At 42.6% G+C, this 20,137-nt stretch overlaps 1 protein-coding gene across 1 annotated transcript in view; it reads left to right on the top strand.

Annotated features, from left to right (window-relative positions):
* Positions 1 to 2,328: 2,328 nt before the first annotated feature.
* Positions 2,329 to 20,137, top strand: part of NEO1 (neogenin 1) — a gene marked incomplete at its 5' end in the record, with an annotated part of 156,458 nt that continues 138,649 nt past the window's right edge. Inside the window, one exon of the mRNA XM_080351601.1 lies at positions 2,329 to 2,443. Within this exon, the coding sequence (XP_080207727.1) occupies positions 2,329 to 2,443 (115 nt within the window). The remainder of the gene's footprint in view (positions 2,444 to 20,137) is intronic.

The following is a 20,137-nucleotide window of genomic DNA, read 5'->3' as shown; positions in this document are numbered from 1 at the left end:
AGAAACCCAAACATCCTTCTGAGGAGGTAATTATTCCTCATTGTGAAAGTGCTCCCGGATATTTTGAGTGGAGGACAAAACCCCTGTTTCCTGACAGAAACAAAATTATAAAATAATGAAGCAAGTTTCACAATGAAAAGCACTTCAGACACCGCTATTAGCTGATGCTTTGTAGTCACAGCAACGATTAATTAATCGTGCACATCTCTGCATCTCTATGTACAGCCAAATTCACACCCGCGTTTGGGTGCTCAGCAAAATGTGTTGTTGAAAAGCCTCTAAATCTGCAAATCCTGCCGGATCAGGGATAAGTGCAGGAGAATATTGAGGTGCCTGCTTTGAGAGGGACACCCTGGCCACATGTGGGGAGGTTGTCGGGCGAACTTGCCTGGAATTAGTCCTTGCTACCTCAGCAGGAGTGTGGCTACCGGTGCAAAAACGTGTTTCTTTCTGGATTTTAAACTAATTTTAAATCGTTGTGCAATACAAACGCACATTCTGGGGGGATGTACCCGTGTTCCGCGTCTTGCAGTGCCCCAGGGGTACGGTTATCTCACGGTTGCCACTTCTTGAGCCCCGGTACTACATAATTTATGTGCTGAAAGAGAGGATTCAATTAGTCAATAATAAAATGAGCAAGGATAGCATGCACATTGTAAAAACACAATTTAGTGGGCAACAAGCTGAAATGGAAAAAAATATAAGGGTACACTCCATGTGATGAGTGGAGGAGGAATGTATATTTATAGCTGTTGTTGTGTCCTTTGGAGGGATATGGGATAGACTAAAACCGGCTGGTAACGATGCAGCATTCAAATGATTTGGATTTGAATGGCAAATGCTGCATAAAATTAATTACCCCCAGGAGGATGGAAACACATTTCATTTGCCTTTTCAAAGTATGTTTGGTCTTCCCATTTATTTATCCTTTGGTTTGTTGAGAAACATGCTTGTTTACGAAAGCCAGCATCCCAAACTGAGCAGCAGAGATCTTCCCCGCACAAGAAAACAAGTTTCTGCAAGTTATTTTTACAAGATCAGTGTGAGATGTATTTTTTCCCTCTCGCCGGTTCCCAGCAACGCGCACCCGACGCCTCCTTGCTTGGCTCGCTGAATTTGCAAGGATAAACCAGATTTGCGCGTTATAATTCAGGGTGTTTCGCACGTCTCCGCACGGTGACACGGGCGGGTTTTGCAGCCGCGCTGTTTGGGCTGAGAGACGGGGAAAGAAACGTTGGTTTCACCGAAAGGCGGGCGCGTCATCGCTGCGCCTCTCGGCAGGAGCGACGAGTGAGGCGCGGGGCGCGGCCCGCAGCCCGGGGCCGCCTCCGCGGGCCGGGGGCGCCGTGTGGGCTGAGGGGACAGCGGCACTCACTGAGGGGACAGCAGTGCCGACTGACAGCGGTACCGACCGAGGGGACAGTGGTGCCGACCGAGGGGAGAGTGGTACCGACTGAGGGGACAGTGGTACCGACTGAGGGACGGCGGTACCGGCTGGGTGGACAGTGGTGCCGACTGAGGGGACAGTGACACCGGCTGAGGGGACAGTGATACCGACTGAGGGGACAGTGATACCGACTGAGGGGCGGCGGTACCGGCTGGGTGGACAGTGATGCCGACCGAGGGGACAATGATGCCGACTGAAGGGACAGTGGTGCTGACTGAGGGGACAGCGAGTGCCAGCAGTGCCGGCTGAGGGGACAGTGGCACGGACTGAGGAGACAGCAGTGCCGGCTGAGGGGACAGTAGCACTGGCTGAGGGGACACTGGCACTGACTGAGGAGACAGCGGTGCCGGCTGAGGGGACACTGGCACTAATTGAGGGGACACTGGCACTGACTGAGCGGCCGCCCGTCCCGTCCCGTCCCGTCCCGTCCCGTGCGGTCCCGTCCGGTCCCGTCCCGTCCCGTCCCGTCCCGCCCCGCGCTCGCGCAGGCGCAGTGGCGGGCGGCCGCCCGGGCGCGCGCACACCTGGCACGGGGGTCGGCGGCGGGAGGGAGCGCGTGCGCCGCCGTCTCCCCGGGAGCGGAGCGCGCGGGCGCATGCGCACGGGAGAGGGGGGGCGGGTGCGCGTGTGTGTGGTGTGTGCGCGCGGGGCGGGGGCGGCGGGAGGAGGAGCGCGCGGCGGGCGCCCCTCAGGCTCCGTGTGCGGGAGCCGGGACCGGCCCGCCATGGAGTGACCGGCTGCTCCCGCCCGCGCTCCCGCCTCGCCGGCCGCTCTGTGGGCCGCCTCCTCGGGGTGCGGAGGAGCGGGGGAGGCAGGAGGAGCCCCCCTCGGGGGAGGGGCTGGCGCTGGGTGCCCGGCTGCCGGGCGCGGGGAGCGGAGAGATGGCGGCGGGGAGAGCCCGGCGGCTCCTCGGCTCCCTCTGGATCGCCCTTCTCCTCGGGCAGCCGGACCCGGCCGGGGCCGCCGCTCGGAGCGGCTCCCAGAGCCTCCTCACAGGTAAGGAGCCGGGCGAGAGCCGGGGGGCGCGGGGTGGGCGTGCGGGAGGGGCGGGGGCTGCGCGGGGGCGCTGCGGGCGGGGAGCGGCGGGTCCGCTCCGCTCGGACCGTGCGGGCGCCAGCAGAGGCCACTGCGCACCTGCGCACGGAAAAACACAAACACCTGGATCCCCCGTGAGCGCCACAGCGAGTCACCTGCGCGGGGTCCCCCGCGCACCTGAGGTGCGTCGGGACACCAACCGGCCCGGGCTGGGCTCCCCGGGACCGGGCAGGGCACGTTACCGGAGAGGAGGCGAGCGGGCAACCTGTGGAGAGAGGGGAACTTGCCTGGAAACTGCCGCAATAGCTCAGAAACGAGCGAGCTGGCGGCGGTTCAGCCGCTGTAGTTCTCACACCTCTTGCCATTGTTGCCTTTAATGATCCATTATTGAATCCTGCTTTTTTTTATAGCCCACGAAAAGCGTAATCTCATCCAGATGAAGTGCGGTGCGCGTATGAGAAGCCCGTCTAAAAAAATGCCCTTGTAAAAGGCGATACTGTAGAAGGCTCTCTAGTTTTGCAGTAATGCTTATTTTGCAAAATATTTTGTTTTAAAGAACTTTATTTTTTCCCTTCCCCTCCTCGTCAGCAGACAGCTACTAGAAACCTTGAAGAAAAATCTGCTTTTGAACGTTGGATGCTGGGATTTTTTTTTAAATATTCCCGTGTAGATCAAATCCTGACATTTTAAAAGAAAGCTCTGTGCAAGTGGAATTTGGCAAAAAACTGCTGGCTAAATGAATTGTTTTTAGCAACTTGTAAAAGTAAGAATGGTTAGGCTGGTATTAAATGGTGTAATTATCCTATTGCAAATGCCATTAGGCAGCAATGTCCGTGGTAGCTCTCATCTCACAACCTACTGATGTAACCGTGTGTGCTGACTCCTGTTGACAGGGGATATATTTATTCTCTTACACACTACAAGCTTTGCAGATTCCAGGTCTGAAGCAGATTTTTTTTTTCTGTTTGATAAATATCATACATGGAGTCAAAAATCTTCAGAGTATGTGTCACAGATAAGTTACTTTTTTGATGTGTAAAGTCTTGCCACGTGATGATTCTTTTCCAGTATTTACTGCTCTACTGACAGCTCAGTGTAGTTACTGTTGTGTTGGTCACTCTTTGCTGTGTTAAATCTTTTGTGGTTTGAGGAAATCAGATTCATAGGTGAAGTTTTATCAGTTAGAAGGCAAATATGTGAGCTCAGTTAGCAAAGGGGGAGTGATGTGCTGAAACATGCAAAATAAAACCTTCATTAAAGCTGTTTGGAGTGGGATTATAGGAGTAAAGGTGTGGGAATTTTGGAAGTTCTGGTGGATCCTGGCTTTGTTCTCTTTTGTGGGAAGTGTTTTTGTGCCACATCGGTGGGTACTGTCCTGTGTCATCCCCGTTAAGGACCAGGAGCTGGAGTTACTCTATGTTTGTACCAGTTATTTAGAGGGAGTGAGTAAATGAGAAGGAATAGGCTTCCTGAATTCTTTGTCTCAATGAGGATGACATACTTGATCTTAATTCCCACTGTTTTCCACCTAATTATTACTGGTTTTTTTTTCTGAAAGAAATGATGCTCCATGTATATATTTGGTGGGAGGAGAGAAACCTTCAAGTCCCTCCCTGCCTGAAGGGGAGGCAATTGGGTCCAGGCGTGAAAGTTCTCCCCTTTGTGTTGTAGATGTGAGGATGACAGCGTCTTACGTTCTGTCCTGTTCTGCGTGAAGCTTCGTCTCCTTGATGCTCTCCGGAGAACCTCGTTAGATTGGAACCTTGTTAGGTTGGCGTGAAGGGCCGGGGAGGCAGAGGAACAAACACCTTGTGTCTAGTTCCAGGTTTAGCACTGAGACTAAAGTGCTGCTTGTTGTGTCCAGAACAGTAGTTTTTTTAATGAAAAAAACAATTAAAAAAGCAAACTGGCCTTTTGGTGTTGCTAAAGATGACACAAATGAGCAGGACTTAGAGATTCGGAAGCTCGTATTCATTGTATGTAGCTGTGTATGTTTGAGTGATATTTGAACCCTTCTATAAATAGCCAGTCATTGCTCTCTGCAGAAGAAAAGAGCGTAGCTGAATTATCTTGGGGAAAAAAACCTATATAACTTCATTTATTTGTGCATCTGTAAACAGTGTGTTTCCTAGTCTGTTTGGTTGATTTGCAAATAAGATAAAATGAGCTACTGATTTTAGAATTAGGACAACATTTCACTTAGCTAAGGGAATAAAACAAAGAAAGTAAGGAGGAAGCATCAATTGAAGTTAAATCCTGCCTCTTGTAACTGTTTGGAGCTGAATTGAGTTTAATGGAAAACCTTTGATCTATACAGGATTGCATTACTAAGAATAAAATTCAAGTAGGTGTCACCATTAACTTTTAATACAAGAGTTCTGATAACCTATATACAGCATTAAGATTGCAAATTAGATTATTCAGAAGCTGGAAATTTGTTCTGTCTCCCTCCTGCTCTTCTCTAAGCCCTTGTGATCCATGTATATTTTGTTGTTGGACAAGCTGGCCATTTTGGGAATTCACAATCAAATGCAATTAGAAATTGGTGGCATGAAAGTTGCACGAGAGTCCCAGAACTGAACAGGTGTTTTTAGCAACGTGTTGATCAGGGATCAGCATATGCTGCTCTATAGGATGCTCTGTCTAGGGTATGGGGTATTGAAAGCTAAGGAAGATGGGTGCATAGATCAGCTGGGTTCCTTGGAAACATAAGGTCAGAATTTGTTTCTGTTTTGTACACACTTCTTGATTATTTCTAAATATATCACAGGCTAAAAATAGAGTGAAAATATTTGGGGCTCAGTTACATCCCAAGTCACTTAACACAGGTCTCCAGTTGATATTCCTGTTTCATATAAATACAGTACATGTGTTCTGCGTGTTGCGTAGGAGCTGATAGAGCAGTTTGATTGCCTATAGCTCCTGAGATACGTGTTCACCAGTGCCACTCATTTTATTTGCATGTATAAATAGGCAACAGCAAAAGGATCTGTTGGTGCTGGAGCATATTTCTTGTGGGGGTGAACAATTGTTTCAATAATCCATGAATCACCTTTCAGTGGGCTGGGGTGCTGCGCTGTCGCTTGTCCTGGGACAGAAGCGATTAAGTTGCATCTGGCTTTTGCAACCTGTGTTTAATTGTTTTATTAGTCATCTAAGAAAGTGATTTGGCTTGCTTATGAAGGTATCCTAATAAACTAATGTTCCAATTTAAAAATTGTAAGGTGTGTGTGCACACCTGTGCCTAATACTTATCACAGTGAAAAACAGCAAGCAAAACTTGTAATATTTAAAATAAACAAACACCAAAACCCAACCAACCAACAAACCCCAAAGCAAAACACTTGGCTTAGTTACCTCCCGCTAGCTTATCAGTGCAGTTTAAGTACAGAAATTATATATGGTGGTAGGTTTTTCTTTATACAAGAGTATTTGGTTATTCTTGATGGTAAAACATCCTAGTGATTTACAAGACATTAATCTTCAACCAAAGATTTTTAGAGAAATCTGAAAGCTACGTTGGCACCAACTCAAGTTTGCTGTGGTGCCAAGAGGAGGAGGATGAGAAGGAGCATGGAAATGGAGTGGGAGTTTAAGAAAACTACACGAGGAGCAATACAGTATGTTTCTTAACCTTTACTTTCAAACTATAAAGGCATTTCCCTTGTGCAACCTCAGCCTGAGTATGATAGAGGGTTTGAAAGCAAATTCTTGTACCATCACTAGTTTGGCATGGCAGTAATTTTGTGTATAAAACGTGTGCCAATATGTTGATAGCTACCTTTTCTAAACATGCCGTATTTTTATATATGCTGGATTTTCAGAGTTGCACTTGGCATTGTGTGTGAGGGGGTATAGCTGAAATTCTTGTTAAGGACTAATTAATGCTCGTTTCCTCCAAGGAATCTGCACTGGTGTTGAGATGCCAGTCAGTGGAAGGGAGGTTGGGTTCTGGGTGGAGAGGTGCTGCCCCAGAAATTCACATTATTGCGCTGAAACTCATCTCTGTGCTCTGAGTAGTTAAATATAATGCTCTGAGCCTATTGATCTTTAAAAACGGCAAAACAGCTCTTAATGGAGAAAATGCCTCAGTGCTGTGGAAACAACACTCATATTGGACTGATTGGATGCTATTGATTTAGTTCTCCAGTTAAATTGCCAAGATGAAAGTGGTAATCCTGATTAATTCCATAGAAATAGATAAGCACAATTTGTATGTGCATAGTTGCAGAGTTCTTTAGGAAGATGGTATTTCAGATGCTTTAATTTTAAGTGGGTTTTTACCATTTTGTATTTATGCTGAATAGAGTATCTTAATGTTATAAAATGAACAGGCTGTCAATTCATGATGAATCCTTTTTGCATCAGTTAAAATAGTGCAGGTTGTGTTGGGGTGTGTGTGTTGCTGTGTTTTTTTACTTTTATTTTTATTAATGAAAACTGTCCTTATCAAAGAGATTGAAGGAATTGGCAATGTTCTGCCGTGAAACTTTCTTGGGAGTTTGGGTAATTCCCTGTAATATATGACAGCCATGAGACGTTTGAGGTGTGTAGAAAGTTAAGAGAGTTCATGTTTAATTTTAACGGAAACTATTTAATGTCCCTTTAATAATCTGAGGAAGAAGTAAATTACTACAAAGCAAAAAGTTTATTTTTTTTAATACCATGACTAAACAACATCGCCCCTCTCCTTGCTTCTGGATGTTGTGGGATGCTTGGAAGCAATTAGAGATTTTAGTAGGAAAAAAATCACAACCAAATCCCTAGAGGTGCTGTTCTGAAGGGGCTGGCCAACTCGGGAACCCACTGGCCTCCAAATACCTATCCACATATATATATATATATATGTATATCTTTGAACTTTCCTGGTTCAGTTTGCTATGGTGAAGCGGCCAGGACTGAGTATGGCATTTTTAGGAAGGTGCTGGTAATTTCTGTTGTGACACTGGTTTATATTTTACACTTCTTATTCCTCTTGCATTCTAGCTTTCATAGCTATTCAGTAAGAGGTGTTCTCTTGAGCTTTTTGTCTTTAAAATGCATTTTTCTGCATACATTGCATTAAAAACCCCCAAACCGTATATTCGCTGTTTTTTTCATTTATCTGCTGCAGAAGCTCATAAAATGTGTTAGTTTTTGAAAGCAGCTGAGCCACTTCCCATCGCTGCGTTGGATGTTTCAGCCCTTCAGATCTGGTGTGTTTTTACCTGGTGGTGATGGGAAAACCGTCCCATGAAACCCTGTAACCCGTGTCATTCTCATGTTTTTGTACTTCTGCCACCTGCTCATTTAAAATTTCACTTCATCTCTCCTGTTTTTTTAGTTACCTATAGACTTTATATCCATTTGGGTTTCAGTGGGGTTGTATTTCTGCTTGATCAGCATAGCTCTATTGAACTTACTTACGGTTTTAATCTTTCTTTTTGGCTTAGAAGTATGGGCATCTTCTGAGTTGTTGATTCTAGCTTTCTGCCCTTGCTCTTAATATCTTCCCTTTGTTTTTGTTTGATGTCTTTTTTAGGAGTCTTGAAGCTGTCACGTTGTGTGACAGTGGGTCAAAGCAGGTGTCTGTAGCCAGCACACTTGTCTTCCATTATTATTATACTTTTTGATAAATTTATCTTGTCTGATGTGCTTTTAGCTTTTTTGACATGTGTCTGATGTCGATGTTGACCTACAGGTGAATAATGCAGTGCTGCCAGTATGTGTGTGGTGTTCTGGAGTTGGAGCTTTGTGCCAATATAGGTTGAAGTGATGTTTCTTGTCAATTAAAATATTTAAGTTAGACTTAATATCATTTCGAAGAGACATTGTACTTCTCTGCAGCTTCCATCTGTTTAATGTTCTGCGTGTAGTTTGCAGCCAGGTAATAATGGGTCTTTTACTCTGAAAGTTTTGCTTGATTTAGTGTTTTCTTTACGAAGACATTTTGAGCCATGGCAGATCCAGATTTGTTGTTGTGTGACTCTGTGAACACAATATTTTCATGTCTGCAACACAGCACTTCCTACTCTGTTGTCTTGAATGTAAAAGCTGGAGCCAAAATGATGAGAAATACATTGATTTCTCTTACTTTTGGCAGAGACACTTTTGTATTACTGATATCACCAACAGCTACTTCTGACTTGAGCCCTCAGGAGCAACTTCCAGCGTTTTTAGCTCCCAGGTTTCAGTGTAATGGTCCAGCAGCTTATTTCTACTTGTGCTGAGGTGGATGGAGTCCAGTCCTGTATAAGCTTCGTCTTTCCCGGTTTTCTTCTCTGGTTAATGAACCTGAACATCCCTTTTTAACACCACTCTGCAGTTCATGCATTGAAACCTTATAATGTAACTGTAGCAAGAAAGGGAGAGACACAAATAGAGGTGTTTGGATATTCTTTCTAAAAGTAGAACAGGCTGCCAAAAGTCACTTAAGTCATTAGGCCTGTGATGACTTTTAAAATCTCTTGAGTGTGTGTTGAGAAGCAGAGTATGGCTTGCTTGCTGAATTTTTACTGTCACGTCGATTAAAAAAATGAGTAATTGCTTGAAACCAATAGCTGTTCAGTGTCGTACATAGAGAGGAAGGCTGGGTATTAACAAGATGAAATATTTCCAAAAGTAATGCATAAAGCCAAATGTTCCTGTTTGAAAACAGGCAAGGAAGGAAGTAGTAGTAATCAAAAACTGCATCCAGGAGCATTTTTTGCCGTGGTAGGACAGCTGAACAGTTTGTAGTCTGCTCCTGCGCAGCTGGAATTGGCATTTTTGATGTTGGGCTCCCGGTGCTCACGTTTCAGAAAAGCCAGGTATTTTGTTATCAGTCTGTGAATCTTCTATTGGAAATGTGTCTGGGCAGATATGAAACACAGCAGATAGGAAGTCAATGCCAAATGTTAATCCTGTTTTGATGTGTTTAGTTTCAGCGTTTGGAGCTGGCGGTGCCAGCGCGGGGAGGAGGACCCGCGTAGTCTGCCCTGCCGTTTGCTTTCACAGGCGTTCGCGGAGGATGGAGAGAGTTGGATCCATTCCCTGATCTGCAGGAGCGCTTGTATGAGCAGAAGGGAGAGGATGACATGAGCACATGGGAACGGTGCTACGAGAAAGGGAGGCTGCTTTTTCTGCTGGGGGTAGAGATTGGCTTAGTACTGAAATGGGAAAAGCACTAGGAACAAAATATATCGCGTGTCTTCTGTCACCATACCAGTCTTTAATATTATGATGTATTATAGCACATTGACTTCAGATCTATAGACGGAAATTTTGTCAGAAAATGTGTTATTGTTTTTAAATGAATTTGCTAATAAAGTATCTCATAAAAGCGAGTTTTTAGATTGGTAATAAATTCTCAGTTTAGCTTTAATTACTGTTTGGGTTTTGTTAGTTTTTTCCCCAAGCTGAGATCTCATTTGCTTGACTGATTCCAAAGTGGGAATAAAGCTCCAAGTTTCACCTGAAAATACTTAGCCTTGAGGAAAAGAGCTCTAAAACTACCAGGTAGGTTACACGTTCAGAAGAGGGTAGTGGCCTGGTAATTCTTTGAATGCAGTATCCACTTACTTGCTAGAAGTCCGAGAAAACTTGATTTAGTGCTGATTCCCTTGTGTAGCATATGATTTCAGGTGTCACTTTGAATCTGTCCCGTACTAACAGCTGCGGTGTAGCTTTGTGGGGCCAGGACTTTCGAAACCAGCCCTGTACCAATAATGACATTTTGTAAGGAGAAAACAGAATTGAAACCTGGTGGAGAGCATAAGAAAAGCTCATAGATGCCGTATGATGTGCCGATATGCTGGTGAAGATGTATGGAAAGCATACGTGGCAGGCAAAGCAACTCCTTGTGTGGAGACTTCCCCTGCCTCTACCAACCAATGTAACAGTGCAGTGCATCTGGACTTGGTTAGATGCTGATAAAGGGATAGTCTGACACTAGAGGAGTATTTTCTTATTCATTTGCAAGGCAAATACGTTGCATTGGACACACTATTTTTATTAAGAGCTGTTAGAGTGTATACTGCAAATATTGGGTGTGACAGCCCTCCTTCATCATTTTCCCACGTTGCTTCCTTTTGTAGAATGTGGCATGTCTTGTCTTATGTTTGTAGTGTAAAATAGCTTATTTATCCTAATCTTCACATGTAGTTGTTTGCTTATGCCTAGTTCAGGTCTTTGTAACCTTAATTTTAGGTTCTGTAGTTTTGTTGCTATGGATTCTTTTTACTCATCTCCTTATTTGAAGTTATGATGGTTTTTGAAAAATATTGAAATACTAAGAGGTCACAAATGGCTTAGATATCTGCAGTGATTTGGTAACCATTTCCGTGTTGTGGTTTTCTGTAACTTTTTTGAGGTTCAGATGAAAGAAAACACACCCAAACCATAGCTACAGGAAATTAATGTCATACTGGAACTGCTGAGGTTTCCCCGTTGTGCTGTTGAGCGTAAAGCAGTGTTCTTCACCTTGCCACTTGTTGTCTTTGAGTACAGACAAACAGCATTCTTCATAGCCCACGGAAATAGTGTAGGTCTGGTCTAAAATAAGGAGGCAGGATCTGCAAGATAACACTACGGTATGTGGATAGAGGTTTTCTTATTTCAGATTTGAGGCTTTTGTACGGGAGAGGTTGATTTCTGAACAGGGAAGGAGGAGCAGCCAGTCATCAAATGTATCCAAAGTAGGATCTAATACATTCTGACTTCTAGGTAGAGCTAGTTAAAGGCTTTTTCTGGTTCAGCTCGACTGGAATATCTTGTGCTCATGGTAACAGCATTATCAGCCCAAAATCTGAAGTGGTATTTTGTAAAGCAGCGTTTTTCAGTTGTTTCTATATGCTGTTTTTGCCAGCTTTCCATTTGACTGTGGAAATCAATCTAAAAGAAGAAAGCCAGCATTCACAGTAACTGAAGGTATCTGCCTATACCAGAGCTGATCTACATGTGCATTTTAATCTGCCCTACATTTGTTCTCTCTGGAACTTACGCTGTAGGCACCATTGCTCCTGACTCCATCGCAGAGATGGAGCCTGTGCTTTGGAGCTTCATCTTCGCTTTCACATTCATCATGCACAAGCCATATTACTTTGGTATAACATTTTCAAGCATGTCCTTTTTAACTTCAAATAAGCAATGGTCTGTAAGAAATATATTTTTCCCTTTATTTTAAATCTTATGTCATCCTAAATAACCCTTTTTTCCCAAGTTTAGCCTATAAGCAGGCTATTCCTGTTTCTGCAGGAGGCTGTGAGGGGTTATCAACTGATTGTTTCTGTTATATTAGAGATTAATATATGGAGCTCTGTTAATGTGAGGAGCTTTATCATTCCTAATTTGCATGCTAAAGGGCTGTTGGTTATTGTGGGTGCACGGAGTGGAGAAGAGAAGGTGATGGTGTTTTTATAATAATAATAATAATAATAATAAAGGCCTTTGATTATCCCTCACAGGTACTGGTGGTATCAAGTGCCTTGTTGAATTATGACTAAATGCAAAGCCAGATTCACTGGCCTGTCTTGACTGCAGTTCCCGGGGGATACAAAGCAGCTGGATTGAATTGGTAAACTGAACCTTAAATCACAACACGTTCAGTGAACTAACCATGTCGCTAGCATCTAATTTCTTGTAATTCTGCAGTCTTACTCTATGTCAGTGTATTAAGAAGGGAAAGCGGATTATAGGTTGAGTTGATGGTTTCTATGAGTAGCTTGAAGATTGAAAATTTATGTATTTCTTTAAAAATGTGTGGCTTGTCATGGAACAAACTGGCTTTAAGATACAAAATGCAGTGATTTCAGAGAGATTTAACCTTGTCCTGCAGTATCAGAAAAAGGTAGAGTTTGGTTTCAGTGAGGGAGAGGTTGATGCATGAGCAGTAATTCCTTTTTCATAGCAGAATGGTTATTGTTTGGCACTACCTGTTAATGCGGATCTTTGGAAAAGTGAAGGGTGGGTAGAAGTCACGTCACCGCTCAGAACACCTGAAAGGCAACACTGGAATGGGGTAACAGCCTGTTCCCTGCGGGCCAGGAGATGGTCACGAAGGTTAGTGCTGATTCTTTTCTAACGTTCCTATTAGTGGTTTCAGAAATGGCACTTAATAATCTTTCAGGGCTTCCAAAGGTGGTGTGTGGGTGGGAATTAATGGTTACCTGTTCTCTGCAAATAAGCAGGAATGTTTCTGCTGCTAGTGCTCTGCGGTTTGTTTGGTTGTGGAAGCTGTTACAATTTTTTAGGTGGTATTTTGGAATTCTAATCACGAGAACACCTTTTGCTTCATAGTTTGGAAAATTTCTCCTCAGGCAGTTTTCTAAAAGAATGATAGAAGGACTTTAGATGTTGACCAAATGATATCTGGGTATCACTATGAAAGCAGTTTCCACATTGAATTCATTCTTCTGCCTTTTATGATAGTAACTGTTACATTTATGCAGTCTCTTATAGCAGTTTCAATCAGAAACATCCATGCTTGTTCTGCAATTGCTTATATGCTCTTCCAAGGCTACAAAACAGCCTTCAGTGCTGTCTGTGCAGAAGTAGTTCCATTTTGAGGTGCCATTTCCTAAATGTTTGTAGAATAAAAAATATTATACTTGTTTTCAAAGCTTTGGATTTGCACGGAGGGGGAAAAAATTGATCAAAAGTGGTAGCTACAATGTATAAATTAAAGTATGAGCTTGAATAGGCCAGTTTGGCAAAAATAAACTTTAAAACGAACAAACAAAAAAACCAAATCAAAACAAAAAAGCCCCAAAACCGCAACAGCAAAAAGACTTCTAATTTTTGTAATTGTAACTGATCTGCATTTTACTTTGCCAATGAGCACACACATGACTCAAAACCAAGTTAAGATATTTGGCAGCAAACAAAGCTGTCACCAGAAAACTCAAGAAATGTGGTCTCCAAGTGTTCCTTTCCTTAGCAGCCTTTGGATGCAGGCAGAACAACGGCACAACTTTGCTTTTACAAAGCTTTTAGCCTACCAGAAAGCGACATTTAAATTCAGGAATTCATCACAAAGGCATCTCATGTTAATTATATGTCATACACTTTGATGCCGGAGTTCTTGTTTTAATGAGCTGTTCTGGGGGAGGCGGTTGCTAGTTTTTTAGGTTGGCTCCTCCCTTTGTGCAATCTCTGTTGTGCATTTCCTCAGCATTTGCCTCCAAAGTCACTCCTAAGCTGGATTTCACAACTTTTTGATAAAATTAGAAGCGTATTTCTGTGATTAGTGTTTAATTGCTGTGGCCTTGCCGTCACTATATCTAACATTTTGTCTCTATATAGATCTGGACCTGACTTAATTTCTCTCCTTCATACATGTTTTTGCACTTTCAAACTTTGATTTACAGAAAAGGATCAATAAAAATGTTTATTGTGGAAGTCCGTTTTAAACTGTTTGTGACATGTGGCATAATTCTTCACCTTGATGTACTTGCCTAAAAAAGAACTCCGGTCTCCAGAACCATCACAGGAAATCTAAACTGCTCTGGTTTATAGGATGGTCATTTAAAATTAAGCTTGTTCTGATAACTTGGCTATATTTTTGAGCTCTGCTGTAATATCATGCAAGATCTTTCTGAAGTTGCTTCATGATTTTTGGTGTACAGAAATAAAGATGTCAGAATATACTTCTGGAATGTTGACATAACCTGGTTTCTGTCATCCACAAGGCTGAATTTCAATAGCAATTGGGAAACTGGATCTAAGTCTTGCGGTTAAAATCCTTGTTAGAATTCCTGTCAAAAATTCTCTGGATTAATCTGTTTGGTGAATTTTCCAACCTGGAAAAAATCCTTGGCTTCCTTTTGCATCCCCACTCGGCACAGTGTCTGTGGGCAGCTGCGTGACATAGCTAATGAACAGAAATATAGGTAGAGGACACATACAGCACAGGAACACAGGGAGGTGGTGTCTGAGCTTGAAGTGCCTCGGACACACATCGGGGATCAGATGAGGGCAGTAAAAGAGTTGGATCTTTTAGTGTCTTTCCCTTTTCTATGCAAATCCACCTCGGGGTGGGAATGGCTAAAACCTCATGAGCGAGTAACGTGTTTGTACACAAGTCCCTTACACCTCCGCTTGACTTGCAAACAGTTTAAAAATATAAAATGTGCACATCTCTAGTGCCAATGTAATGCATAAACCTGTATGTGCTTTGTAGGAGTAGGATTTTGCTTCATAAACTTACAGAAATGTGGGGTTTTTTTTTGCGGGGGGGGAGATTGTGATATTTACTTGTGGTGTGCTGTGAGGCTCTGTAAGGATATGGAAGTGGCGAGGTGAACAAGACTCCTGAGATTTGGGGTGAGGAGCAGGAGAATACTCTCCCGCACCCCAGAGCTGGAAAGCAGAGTGTTTGCACTCTTCCTAGCTGTCAGCAATTAGCTTTTCGAGTAAACATTGATTTTTTAAATCTGGGAAGAGGAGTATAATTACGAGATTCTTAATACATTAATGTGGACTGGAAGCTGGACTGTGATTGAATAATTTTATTTAGCTGTATTTACGTGGCTAAGTAGGTGAATGTAAAATCCAAACCCGAAGACTGTAGCGAGGGCCTCCTTCCTCAGGATTGTTTTCTTTCAATTAGCGTGGTGCTTAGAGCTTTTCTCAAGTGTTCTCCTGTTCCTCATTGTAGGGAAAGTATTTTCCTTTAATGCTTTCTTTTTTTTTAAAGCACTTTAACCCTTGACCACTCTGGTATGGAGTTGAATAGAAGACTTGGCTGTGCCTATACTGAAAATTTGAAAAAGGAAGAGAAGTCTTGCTTTCTGTTGCTGCTTTGTCTGCTTTTTCCTAGTACGTGTTAGTGCAAGAGCAGAAGTCTGCCCTGGTTAATGAACACTAACAAACTTTGCATCCTGCAGGCATTTTAAGGATACAAAAGTATCACCGAATTTTTAAAGATCTTAATTCATCTGAAGCTCAACACCCCCCCCATGAATGGTTGCGATTTAGAGTCACTGCCAGCATTGCGCCCCCCAAAAGATGTCAGTGTTTGGATGTTTGAGGGCCGGTCTTTCTCGCTCTAATCCCGTTGCTGATATTTTCATTGCTTGACAGAGCAGAGGAATGTCTGAGGCCGCGGCAGGGGGCTGCGGCAAGCGGCCGATCGAGCCCAGCGCGGGGAAGGAGCCCCATGCGCTCCCCTGGCATTGAAAAGAAGGGGCTGCAGCCCGGCGGATTGTGATTTACACACAGCACGCCTGTCTGGTGCGAGAGGAGATGGAGGCTCCATTGATGCAGCTCTATTTGCTCGAGAAATTAAATGCCTTGCGGTAACTAAGGACCAGGATTACAACTAATTGCTTTATACCTGGAGTGACTCTTGCCCTGTCGTGCCGCTCTGATACCAGCTTTGGCCAATAGTTGAATCAAAATTATATCAGTTTTTAGTGGGGATAAATTCTAGGGAGACTAAGAGCTTAAACTGTTATTTCTAACGTGATGGATGTCAAAGACAAAGCCTTTCACAAGCTGTTGTGGCAGTTTGTCTGGGTGGCTCATTGTTCCTCATTCACACTTGCACTGGAAACGTTTTTATGGTGAAGAGCTGCTTTGTATTTATACAGAGATATAAATAAATCTGGAGTTTTACTTCTTGACAAGAAAAATTCAAATGCTATGAAAACTAAGTGCAAAGACAAACGCAGACAAGCTTTGAAGAAGTAGATATGTTGAAATCGTATTTCTGTTAACACAATTGATTTTTTTAATGCGACTTAAACGTAAAAATTTACTTTTTTGATGTCTGAGGTTAAACAGTTAAAATATTATTCTGGAACGTTACAAAATGCTGGGGTACGGACAGGTGATGTGGAAATGAAGCTGTGTATTCTTGGTGGTGTTCATCCAAATGTTAGTCAGTGGTGCAGCCCTTTGTCACGTTTGCTTGGAAAGTGTTATGAATCTCATCTTTAGATCTTAATGATGCCAACATTAAGCCAGTTCTTTCTCTGAAAATGAAGTAGCTAATCAACATACAGTGTTTTTTGTTTGTTTTTTTTTTGTCTCAAATGTTGGTTTTTAACACTTCTTATCCATCCTTAGCTTTCCTGGGTCCTCAGGACATTATTTTAACAAGCAGCTCGAGAAGTGTCTTTTACACGAGTGCCAGTTTTGAGGCACGGTACAGATCTGACACAGGAATTACATATATCTAGTCATCGCAAGGATTCTACACTAAACAGTGTAGCTTTTATTATATTAAAACAGGCTTGTGAGAATACAGCACAGCTATCTGCCTTGTGTCTTGAAGGCTCCAAAGCAAGCTCTGTAATTACATTCACTAATCAAGAGAATCCAACCTGAGAATATGACTCCACAGCTTCTATCAGACACAGACATCACCAAATCATAAGCCCTTGTTTTGGTGAGGTTACTAGTCTTCTGGTGTCCATCCAAAAATCTCCATGGCAGGAGAACTTGAGGATACATTTTTAATTTGCATTGGTTGGAGACAGAGGGTACCATGCATACAGGTTTATGTTGCTAAATTTAGATGTAAAGCATAATATTTAGCTCAAAAAGTAGTTTAAAATGTGTACTTGTCTCAGGGTGCTGAAGGGCTGGTGGCTCTGGCTGGAAGAGCTTGAAGAGCAGTGTGGCACAAATTAAATTGTTAAAATATGACCATTTTATTGAAACAACTGATACAGGGTAAGTAAAAAAGGGCTGATCCTATTCCTTTGCACCATTCTGTCAGTCTGGGTGTTGTGTTTTTTCTTTGTAGATTTATCCTTTATGCACTTCTTGTTTGATTTGGCATTTTTTCACTACCTTTTGGGGTAGCTCTTTACATATTTTGGCTGCTGTGTGAATGTAAAGGAATTCCGTAGACACCAGACTGCATTAGCAATGGGTCGGGCACTGTGTGCATCCCATCTCCAGTCGCTGCTTCTAGCGGCAGTGGGCACTTGGCATGCATGCTGTTTATTTTGAAGAAAACCAGGAATTTAAATAAAATGTGTCAGTCTTTTCATAACAGTTTTCATATGGAAATAAATGTACTTGGCTTGTTACTTTGACAAGCGGATTTTATTGTAATGTGTTGTTTCACTCTTGTTTTGTGCAGATTATACCATTCTTATGCATATAGTCTGGTCACATAATAGTTTATTCATGACTAAAAATTACTTTGGGAAGTGCAGAGCTACAAGCAGTTGTCACTTTCCCGAGTCTTTCGGAATGGCTTGAAATCACTCTGAACTCTTGAACTGTCTTTTCTTGTTCCTCGGAATATTAACTTTATCACTTGAGAAACGAGCACAATTTGCGTGCGGAGAATACGCAATATTTCATCCTCCCAGCCTCCAATTTTACTTTATATGGAAATCAAGCCACTAAATTCCCAAACCTGAGTATTCTCACGTGACGGCCGGGTGTAAGGTGACCTCCTTGGCTCTGCTCCCAGGCCAGGAATGCGTCGTTTCTTTGAGTTAGACTTTGAAACAGGTATTACTTTACAATTTAATTGGCTGCATGCATCGCAAAGGGTAAAAACCGGTGGGTTTTTCCACTGTGGAGACATAAAGGCTTGTTTCACTGAGGAGAAGGCATAAACACACTGGTACAAGGAACCCTGTGTGAACGGAGCTATACCGAATACTTCAGGGGGAAAAAGAAGTCAGATATATATTTTCTTGGCCTTGTGGGTTTGGCAGCGTCAAACAAAACAGTCAGTGTTCTCCAAGGAAAACGAAAGAATTCTTTTATATCTCAAAAACATATTTAGAGGCCCCCCGGTGTTTGTGCATCACTGCGAGTGGTGTTCGGTCTGACTTTTGCTGGAGGTTCTTGCGTGGTTTGATGGCTGCAGTGTTCTGCCCGTTCTGGTGACAGTTTCGGATCTGGGGCAGCAACCAGCTGCTTTGAAACCAAAGGGGTTTTTTCTTTTCTCTTGTTTTTAATAACTGAAAGTGATCTAATTAGTGTCTGTAGCTGGATGAGAAGCCTTTTGCTGACCTATATTCAGCCGCCTTTCATCAGCTCCTCTGCGGTTCAGGTCTTGGGAGCAGTTATTTAGCAGTGGGGAACCAGACATCGCAAGGAGGACGCACAAGCCTTTTGGGTCTTTGAATCTTGTTTTGCTAGTTGGTTGGTTGTTCCTTATTCAGTATTTGTGGCTTGTCTTTAATTTAATCTCACTTTACTGTTCTTGGCTTTCCTTCTTTGTAATCTGCGGCTTTTAACGTCTAAAAGGTCCTAAATATTTGATCAAAATAAGACCTAATTCCCCTTCTGAAAAGAAGAAATCACGTTAAAAGTGGCAGAAAGAGAAACCACGTGCAGGCAGAATGCGGCTTGAGGGGAAAGCTGCAGCGTGGCACTGATGTCCCTCTGCTCCGATCCCCTCTCAGGCTGCCAGTACAACTTCAGTCATTTCCATTAAACTAGTTAATGTTAAGAGCTCTGGGTGCAGAACTTTATACACGTGCATTTGCTTAAAATCTCATTTGCTCCTGGTCACCTTAGTCTTGGTTTCTCCAGTTTCTCGTTCTGTGTTTAAATCTATGCGCCAGCCACATTAAGACTCATTTCTGATTTTTTTGGAGTGGAGAGCGAGGATATGTTTGTGTGACTCTTTCATAATTGCAAGTAGGATGTAATAACGATGTGTATCCTTCCTAATCCTGTTTTAGTGCAGACTGCAGAAAACTCCGCTTACAATAAATTCCCTTTAGTGAAAAGCTGGTGGTGAAACTACCAAGCTGAGTCTCTAGAATAAACTTGTTACTGCAAACTGCTGGAGGCTGATGAAGAGCTTTGGAGATGTCAAGTGCTACAGAAGTGATAAGCAGCGTTAATCAAACCGATGAACGTGCAGAGGTGGCAGATGTGGGTAACATCTGTGGCAAAATAGTTCATAGTTAGTCACTGAAGTACTTAGAATGTGTTTTCCGTGTGGATTTGGTTACTAATAATAAGATTGAAAAAAATATTAGAAATTATCACTGTTCTCTCTTTTTGCAGAATCTAAGATCTGATTTTCAAGCAGTTCCTGACCCGTTGACTCCTATAAATTTTGTTTAATCCCATCTGAATATTTTCTGGCAAGGTAGTTAAAATATTATTTAAACAGAGTATCACTTAAAGCTGATTTTCTTTTTTAAGCTAAATATTTAAAGTTTTACTTACTTTAAAATCAACATTTATATTAATGCGTAACAATATTCTGGCAGGACAGGTCTGACATTTAAAAGAAATTCATGTGAGTAGGAGGGGAAGTCACTAGATCAGCATTAGAAGCAGAGTTTGTGATCCGCTGGATCCTGACGGAAATCAGGATTTACGCCAATGCAAAAAACAGTCGCTTTGAAAGTTCAGTAGATAGTTTGTGCAACCTTAAAATATTAATAAGGAACAGAAAAATCAGGGCAACTGTGTCTTTTGCTTGAGTCTGTAAATTAGGAATTGCGTGTGAGGAGCAGAGATCATAGGACCTTTTTATCAAAGCTTTTCAGCTCACCATCTATAGAGACTTTTGTTCAACAGAGAGATCTTAATGTGCAGAACGTGCTCGGCTTGTAAGTCAAGAGCATTTAATGTCTATTTAAAAAAAACACAAACAACTTCCATGTTCATTTGCAGCATTCAAGTTAATTCTCTAGAAAAACAGCTTGACACTGATATGAAGTAGCTGTATGTAATAAATAGTAATAATTTCTTTTTACGTTTTAC

Source organism: Nesoenas mayeri, assembly GCF_963082525.1.
Source record: "Nesoenas mayeri genome assembly, chromosome: 11".
Lineage (NCBI taxonomy): Eukaryota > Metazoa > Chordata > Aves > Columbiformes > Columbidae > Nesoenas > Nesoenas mayeri.
Note: the sequence above shows the minus strand (reverse complement) of the source record. Positions and strands in the feature narration are given on the sequence as shown.